Here is a 9,488-nt window from a genome sequence, read left to right as displayed (position 1 = left end):
CTCTCTCTCTCTCTCTCTTAATCTTTAGTTTTTATCTTCCCCTCTTTTGGATAAGACTGCAACCATTTCAGATTCTGCTGATCTATTGTGTGCAATAAATCCACTTTGGTGCAGCTGGAAAACATCTGGTGCCCATATTGGAACAATATGTGCACCGAAGTCCTGAAAGAAAAAACAGCTATGGTTTCAGCCAGTGTGCCATTGTATAACTGGACAGTATTTGCATGTGCAAAGGCTGCAGGATCAGAAGTGCTTTTTTTTTTTTTTTTCTGATTAGAAGTTTGGATACTTTTCATGCGATACTTCTCAGATTCTTCTGAAGCTTCAGTATGACTTTTTTTTCTGGCCACAAGCACACTCCCAAATGAGAAGACATAATGACTGCTTTTAACTCTATGATCATAATAAAATACTGTCAATCCGTTCATCAACATTTATGTACTTTTGAGACAGATTAGATGCTTTATTTTCTCCACTTGCAGCCGCAAGCGTCTGCAGCTTCCCTCACCTACCACACCCTAGAGATCCACCCACCCTGCATGACTCACAGCCAGTATGACTCTAATCTGCTCAAATGATGGAAAACAAATGGCCCCAAGGACTATGGGAAGGGGAGGCTGCTTTTCTCACATCTACGTGTGAGTTTGAATAATGCCAGGTCTTAACGGAAAGCATCAGATTCCAGGACGGGGAAAAAAGAACAAGAACAGGAGCTGACTGGCTTGTGTGACCTTTTTTAAACACTCCTGTTTGTGTTAAGGACAAGTGCTTCTCCAGATGATCATTTCTGTGGAACAAAAGGGCAGCAGCTTCCAAAGAGTTTACACTTAGTTTAACAAAAGAATGTAACTTAGAAAAATCCTTGGTCATCACTCAAAACTATGTGACATGATACATGTGTGATTCAGTGTGAATCTTGACAGTAGAGCGTTACAAAGAAACCATCTGTTTTCCTCAGATCAACTTGACACCACACTCATTTTGGTTTCCCAGTAATGGAGTTGACATTGAAGTAAGAAATAAAACTTCTTCGTACCTCTAAAAAAAAATTTTGAGAAAAGCTGCAAGAGTTTCTTCAAACTCTGACATTTTCTGATTTATTTAATTGCAGTGTCTTCACTGACAACTCCGCTGTCAACCTATTTAGAATACACAAGCAAGTTAAAAGTTTGATATTAGCAGCATGTACATAAAACCGATGAATGATGCAATGAGAAACTTATAAATAATCAGAAAATACATGTAAGACATGTCCTAATTCTCCAATCTGCAGATTATTGCATTTTTGTCAACCTTTGGAAAAGACCAGGTAGAGTGGTTTCAGGTGAAGGTGTCAGGATTTAGTATAAAAGTAGCATCCACAAGGAGCATAAGTCTTAAGATGAGTTGTGTCTCATGACTTTGTTACAAACTCAAATAGAGAATTGTCTATAAGTTTTTGGATGTCTTTGTTTTGTTTTTCTTTTCAGTCTTCATAGCAACCTGAACAGTGGGGTGGAGGTTAGCACTTTTGTCTCACAGCAAGAGGATTTCTGGTTTGAGCTTCGGCTGCTTTCTGTCTGGAGTTTGTATTTGAAACCATTCATGAGTTCTATCTGGATACTCCTCCCACACATCTAAAACGTGCATGTTAGGTTCCTGTGTCTCTAAATTTTCTATGGACTATTGCCGTGATGGACTGTCCATGGTTTACCCTTTCTCTCACATGATAGCTGCTGGGATACACTCCCTCTCGTGACTCCGAGTGGATGAGTCTTCAGTGCAAGACTCAACAAAACTTTAAGCTTGGATTCCTGATCTTGAAGTTCTCACATTGCACTACATGAAAAAACATTTGTGCCACAATGATCAGTTGTCATACAATTAAGGTGGTGCCATGGAAAACAAAGTTGCATCCAGAAAAGAAACCTGAAGCAGTTGGATGAGGAAGTCATAAATAAATCCTCTGCGAAAATGTCACTTGGTTTTCTGGATGTAGTTTCATTTCAGATTGACAGAAGGACAACAAACCAGTGTCTGTGATCAAAGAAAAAGGGAAAAAAGTAATTAAAAACAAAAATAAGAAAAACCCTCCAGGCTTTTAGCAGCAAAAGAAATGGCCAGAATATGCACTTCCAGCATAGATATGAGAGGTTCATCAGTGTCAGTGGAAGGAAAGCAACATGTGTTTGAGTGTGTCCTTGATGTGAAAGAAGTTTGTGGTATTTAGGAGAAACACATGCACTGAATCATCAAGACATATTTCTTAAAAAAGACTCATCCCACTGTTATCTCTGTTCTATAAGACTTCATAAACTGAATGTGTGTGATTGACCTTCTTCTTCTTCTGTTGAAAATGTATGTACAAAGGGAAGAACAACACGACGACCACAGAGCTGAGCAGCTGAATTTACATACAATATAGATTCCTCTTGAAAAACTAAGTTTTGTAACGTTGGATGTTTAAAAAATAATTATTATAGATTGAAGTTTTTAATTGCCTTTAAAAATCCCCTAACTTTTATCAAAATTGAGTGTGCAGTGGAAGCTGCAGTGCACTTTTCACATACAATCTATTCTAGGATAAAACAATGAACCTCTCAGGTAAAATATCAGACCTTACAACAGGCTAATTCAGAAAATAACAAGTCAAATAATTGAAAATTAAATTGTCTGTTGCAGCCTGAGTAACAAGAGCATTACAACAACAGAAGTCTGCAACTGCATGGCATAGTACACAGTTTGCTTTCCAAAATGAAAAGACTACTGTTTGTTTGTGAAAGGGGTATCAGTTTTGATGTATGTGGTCATCATAATTACTCAGCTTCCTGATCATGAAATTCTACAAATAATTTGGAGACACTCCAATCATTCAGTTGCCACAATCATTATCAGGCCAAATGTCAAACTGTTCCTTTAAAACCACTTTATTTTAAGCCCCAGTTTAAAAGCTCATTTCCACGGCAAACATTTTGCTATCGGAGAGAAAAACAAGAATAAATCATGCAGTTCTGCTCTTGGAGCATATTAATAACACCTGTATTTTTCCTTCAATGGAATGTCGTGTCTGCTGAGGAAAAATATCTGTTACAGAAGACTCCAAGTGGTTGAAAGGGCCTGAAGTTCATGTCAACTGGTTTTTGTGATTAGAGAGGAATGTGCACCAATGAAAAACGTTATCATTATAAAGCAGGTGATAGAGACTATTATTAGTAATGTCTGCATCTTGTAGACCAGTGGTCCCCAAACTACGGCCCGCGGGCCGGATACGGCCCGCCTCCACATTTGGTCCGGCCCCCTGAACAATACCAGAAAGCATTTTGATTTTTTTTTTCATATATGTGTATTTGTATTTGATAATAAAGTTGGACTTTTGCAATAAAATGTTCCTTAGTTATGAACTATTTTCATTATTAACTATTAGTTAGTAACTATTTTATACACGCATATAACGTGACATTCTGTTCCAACCTTGTGCAGTCTGTGCCCCTATCTGGCAACCCCCAGAAAAAAAATCCTAAACCCACCCCTCTCAAAGAGCGAGCGGAATGATGGCGAAAAGATTAGGTAAGAGAAAAATTGATTCAGAATGCAGGGCATTTAACCTGCAGTGGACAAACGATTATTTTTTTGTTCAATGCAAAGAAAAGGCTGTCTGTCTCATCTGTCAAGAGGCGGTGGCGGTATTCAAAGAATACAATCTGCGGCGACACTATGAATCCCGTCACAAAGACAAGTATGATAGCTTGCAAGGCCAAATGCGAGCAGACAAACTCTCAAAGCTAAAAAGTGGACTGTTAGCTCAGCAGAATACATTTGTACGCCAAGCTCAGCTGAACCAGTCATCTGTTCGGGCCAGCTTTCGGGTTGCTCAACTGATAGCAAGCAGTGGTAAACCTTTCACTGATGGAGAGTTTGTCAAGAAATGCATGAACGCTGTCGCGGAGGAGGTGTGTCCCGAGAAGAAAGATGTCTTTAATGCCATGAGTCTATCAGCGAGTACAATCACCAGACGCATTGAAGAAATCGGGGGTAATGTATATGCCCAGCTGCAGCAGAAGACAAAAGAATTTGAATTTTTTTCATTAGCACTGGATGAGAGCACAGACGTGCAGGACACCGCGCAGCTGCTCATTTTTATTCGTGGAGTTAGTGCAAACTTTGAGATGTGCGAGGAGCTGGCAGCACTCCAAAGTCTGAAAGGGACTACGACGGGGGAGGATATTTTCGGCAAAGTGTACCAAACCATGGAAGAGTTGGACCTGGACTGGTCAAAGCTGGCCAGCATCACAATTGACGGGGCTCCTAGTATGGTGGGCATGTCTCGGGGTCTAATAGGACGCATGAACCGGGAGATGGAAGAACGGGGTCTCACCGCCCTGCTACAAGTCCACTGCCTAATTCACCAGCAAGCACTGTGCTGCAAAGTGTTGACGTGGGATTCTGTCATGAAGGTTGTGGTGTCATGCATAAACTTCATCAGAGCAAAGGGACTTAAACACAGGCAGTTCCAAGAATTCCTGTCTGAACTGGAATCTGCGCACGGAGATGTGCTGTACTACACAGAGGTCCGATGGTTGAGCCGGGGCAGAGTTTTGAGGCGTTTTTACGAGCTGCTACCTGAAATTAACGCATTTCTTCATTCACAAAACAAAACGGTGCCAGAGCTGACGGACCCAGAATGGAAATGGCACCTCGCATTTTTAACAGACATGACAGAAATGCTGAACAGCTTTAACTTGCAACTACAAGGCCAGGGGAAACTCATTTGCGACATGTATTCCCACATAAAAGCATTTGAGGTGAAACTAGAGCTGCTTTTGGGACAAGTGAAAAAGCACAGCTTCATCCATCTCCCTGCTACACAAAACCTCTCTGCAGAGAACCCAGCGGTCCCGTTTCCAGCTGAAAAGTGTGTGGAAGCATTGGAAATGCTGAAGGCGGAGTTCGGTGTGCGATTCCATGAACTACATGTTCATGCAAAAGAAATCCGTCTTTTCCAGAACCCATTTGTTGCCGACATTGATGAAGCCCAGCCTTCTTATCAGTTTGAGTTGGCCGAGTTACAGAACTGTGATGTTCTGAAAGACGGATTCAAGCCCAACAGTCTCATTGACTTCTATGCCGCCCTCCCAAACGACAGGTTCCCTAACATCAGAAAACACGCAATGAAGATGTCAACACTTTTTGGCAGCACGTATATCTGCGAGCAAACCTTTTCACGCATGAAACTGCTGAAAACTCCAATGAGATCAAGATTGACAGATGAACATCTGCATCAGTGTTTGAGACTGGCAGTGACTAGAATGGAACCTGACATTCAACTTCTCACCAGCCAGATGCAGGCCCACAGTTCACACTGATGAACATACAAAGGTAAGCTCACTTTTCTGACTTGAATGAGTCATTCTGAGTATAAACAAATATAATCATAATAAAATCTACTGGGATAAAATCCATCTCCACAACCATACTGGTAGTGGTACTGGTTGTGCTGTGTAGGTCCTGCATCACTTAGTTCAGTTTCTCAGCCTGCTTGCTTGGTGGTTTTCACAGGGAAGTTGATGAGAGAGAGAGAGAGAGCTGCAAACAACGAGGTCTACAAGCTTACTGGAACCTACAAAAGGATTATAAGGAAGGAACAAAAGAACTTTGAGAGACTGCTCATATGAGTCATTTAAGTAAGAGATTCTGCTCTGACAACTAAGCTGAACTTGGACCTGTTAAGACTGTGCACGGCACAACAGAAAGTTTATGTTCCATGGACTTTTTTTCTGTGAAGAGCCTAGAGAGGGTTATTTGGTTATTATTTATTTCATAAATAGTGTTATTTATTTTCTGACTTTTGTTCTGTGAAGAATCCAGAAAGGGTTATTTGATTGTGGCTTTCTGGAAAACAATAAATTTTTACATTTAGGCACTCCTGCAATCATCACACTTTTTCTGTTACAAACTGACCCCGGCCCCTCATCAGAGAAGGGAAAAGTTATGTGGCCCTCACAGGAAAAAGTTTGGGGACTCCTGTTGTAGACAGTCCTAATGCTGAACTCCACTTTCCTGATGTTAATGTCGTTTATATAAACCTGAAAGATAAGAAAGTGCTGACAGATTAGTTGTTCTGGCAGCACATTTAAGAAGGCCTCCGGTGTGATGACAGCAGGTAATAAGTATAAATCAAAACAACCTGCTTAAATAAAATAACAATGAAGAAAGGACATGTGGTATTGCTGCAATTCATGTTTCTGTAACTGTAAAATGTTGGCATAAAGATTTTCTCCTGACTTATTGCAAAATTTTAGAAGCTAACCCCATCAGATATGAAAAAGGGACAATAATATGATACTACTAAGCCATGTGAGTAAAAAAAAAGTACATAATCAACTCAAATACAAAATAAGAACTTATTTATAAGTACCAAATTTTGTAGACCTGTTTGATTAAAGATCTGGCACCCTCAGTGTCTCACATAGACTCTTAATTTTATACACCCATACCAATTGCTTCAAATATCACTAAGGAGGAGCAGGCAAAGTATTTTATGTGAAATTTCAAAGAAAAAAAAAAAGCACAGTAAATTGCCTCTTGACTCACACAGTAATTATATTCAGCACAAAGCTCTGCAAGATTCATTCATATAAAATGTAAAAAATCCCCTGTTGCCTGAGGTGTGTAATATCACACTGCCAAATACTGATGTTCAAGTCCAGGCAGTATCACGTCCGATTTTCTAACACTTTTCAACTCATAGCTACAGAGACACTCTCACAAAAAGGGAGAACTATTGCACTTAAGTGGGTAAAAAAACTTGAGTAACTATAGGAACTATTAATAAGTCTTTTAAAATAGATGATTCAGCTAAAGAGAAGGAGAAGAGGCGAATCACAATATGACTCAAGCCTGGTAACAAGGCCAACAGTAACAGAAAACACATGCCATAAAAAAGTCACTTTTACTTTGTTCTACATTTAAGAGATAATATTTCTGCTTGGTTTTTCTAAGTTTTACTTAATTTTTCCTCTTATACTTAAAACTAGCACTCAAGTCTGGTACAGCTCAGATTTACCAAGTTCTTGTTGTGCTCCTTAACTCAGAAAATATTCTCAATGTTGTGAACACAGTAATAGTCGTAGAGGATTTAATTAAATTGTAATATAAACAGTATATTTTTCTCTTTAATCAGTATTCTAATAAAATTTTCTTGTATATCATGTGTGATTATTCCAAAAGATTAAGTCCAGGTGAAATTTGTGTACTTGCTTGCAATTAAAGGGAATTTGTCACATATCAAAGAATAAAATGGGGTGTAAATTATAAAGGAGATAAATATTGAATGAAATATAAACAGGAGCATAATAGCAGACACAAAAATCTGCCCTGGTATTTTGGCTGAGACTGACCTATCATGAGTGTACACATTGACTACTTGAAAAAGTGTTTTTTGACAAAAAAAATGAAAATGTACACTCCTATGGGAAATCACAAGCAGCATTTATCTTAAGTTTGAGCCTGTGTGTTTGAGAGAGAAAGAAAATGAAAAGAATAGATAGATCAGATGATAACTGTTTCCAGACAAAGCGTGGAAACAGTATCTCTATATACCCATGTGCATGATTGTGTTTGACGTATGACACAGTTTTTAATTAATATATGTCAATATTTTTCAAAAGTGTTTATTTTCTGTATAATTCCCATTGAGGAGGCTATATGTGCTAATTAGAGGTAAAGTGGAAGTAAAAGGAGGCAAAAATATGTTCATTTGGAACAAACGCTGCCTATGTTTTTAAATTCAGTAAGATGATTTAATTCAGTATGGAAGAAAGAAAAAGTGAAGGTCTGCAGTTTCAGCCAGCAAATGTTACACATTTTTGGCCATCCTTTTTCCTGCTGTTATTTCTATGCTGTCTCTATAACTTTGCAAACACCTAGTTTTGTCACTCAAGTCTTGTATAGCTCAGATTTACAAAGTACTTGTGTTCCTTTACCCAGAACAGAATCTCAATGTAATACAGTGCTTTCTACCTCCCTCCTCCATGTCCTCCACCTCTACAGGAGCCCTACAATGGCAAACGTCAATAATTGTTAATAATGTCAATAATATTAATAGTACTATGACAAGTCTTCTGCTGGATCTGAACCAAAACATATAATAGCTGGCTAAAATAATTATTAGTGTGAGGGGCGATTACTTTTCACCAGTTTCAATTCTCATTAGAAACACCCGATTCTCTGTACTCTACATTGAGCTAGACTAAATGCTTCGTGTCCATATAAGTTTCCAAAAAGTAGATATGACGCAGTCATATGGACACGCACAAATTTAACGTGACAAGACTATCTTTTTAAACTAGGTTTCCGTGTTGAACTTTTATCTCAGCACTACATCTCCCAGAATGCTCTTCGGTTAAACGTAGTGAAATTCTGTCCAATCGTCAACGTTTTAGGATCAGCGCCGCAAAATACGGAAATATAAAAACCTATTTCGTCCTGTTGTAGATTGTTCTACATTTTCATTGACTAGCTGACACATTGACTAGTTAAGTTAACGTTACGCCAATGTTGAAGCTCAAACTGATTCATTTTAGTATCTATAGTTAAAGAAAAAAGCGAGTCAAAAGTATTGTAAATGTGACAAATGGACATCACTCCCAAAGGAGCAAAATGCCAATCTACGCATTCTTCCCTTAATTATTCGGTCGAGTCAAGTCCTTCGGAGTTTAAAGAGAAAAAGGTAAGCATTTTACACATTCTCACTACTAATCGCTTCTTGTCTCGTGTATGTGTGTCGTTTAATTAATTTCCCGCGGTCACCCACATAGCATCACCCAAAGCTGAGCGCATCACTGAGGGAGAGGCTGAAGAGAACACGACGCTCCTTCGTCTCGCCTCTTTCTGTGGCCAAACGCCTTTGTGTCGATGATGAGGAGGAGGAGGATGGCCGACAAGTTTCAGCACACTCCCTGGAGAGATCAGGGAGTGAGAAGTTTCCTGGATATGTTTCCAAACATGAAGATTTAGTTAAACAGCTCAGGAAGGAAGTAAAAGACAAAACAGAGACACTTCGGAGACTAAAGATGGTGAAAATGTACAGAAGCAAGGTATTGGCTTCTTTTAGAGGGAGCATTGTGGGATTATTTCCCTGTATTTCAAGCCATTTTAAAATATTTCTTGTCTTTCTCCTTAGAATGATTTAACACAACTCCAAACATTGATTGACAAGTGGCGTAGTTGTGCTCAGGCTGCACTGTGTGAGCTCCAGGCAGATGTCCCCATAGATGGACAAAAGCCCAGCCTGTCCGAGCTGATTGACCTCTTTGGTCTGGATGACAGCCTTCTGCACTTTGACCGCACAGAGGGGGACTTCACTACTTAACAATATGCTTTGAAACTCAGTTTTATGCTGTATAAAAGCACTACAGAAAATAGTTATGCGTTCAAGATTTATTTTATTTTTTGCTGCCAAAAAATTATTCACAGCAAAGTAAATGACATGTTCTGTTAACTTGCTAAGA

General features: G+C 39.1%; 2 protein-coding genes across 2 annotated transcripts; both read left to right on the top strand.

The window, feature by feature from the left end:
- Positions 1–3,530: 3,530 nt before the first annotated feature.
- Positions 3,531–5,342, top strand: LOC306762366 (general transcription factor II-I repeat domain-containing protein 2-like; the record flags this gene model as incomplete). Its single annotated transcript, XM_079248809.1, has 2 exons — positions 3,531–3,546; positions 3,652–5,342. The coding sequence occupies 2 exons, from the start codon at positions 3,531–3,533 to the stop codon at positions 5,340–5,342; spliced, it is 1,707 nt and encodes a 568-aa protein (XP_079104935.1).
- A 3,248-nt stretch (positions 5,343–8,590) lies between these two features.
- sfr1 (SWI5-dependent homologous recombination repair protein 1) lies at positions 8,591–9,349 on the top strand (the record flags this gene model as incomplete). Its single annotated transcript, XM_079248867.1, has 3 exons — positions 8,591–8,707; positions 8,796–9,074; positions 9,161–9,349. The coding sequence occupies exons 1-3, from the start codon at positions 8,612–8,614 to the stop codon at positions 9,347–9,349; spliced, it is 564 nt and encodes a 187-aa protein (XP_079104993.1). The 5' UTR covers positions 8,591–8,611.
- Between the last annotated feature and the right edge of the window lie 139 nt (positions 9,350–9,488).

The sequence above is a fragment of the Telmatherina bonti genome (genome assembly GCF_933228915.1).
Source record: "Telmatherina bonti genome assembly, chromosome: 11".
NCBI lineage: Eukaryota > Metazoa > Chordata > Actinopteri > Atheriniformes > Telmatherinidae > Telmatherina > Telmatherina bonti.
Note: the sequence above shows the minus strand (reverse complement) of the source record. Positions and strands in the feature narration are given on the sequence as shown.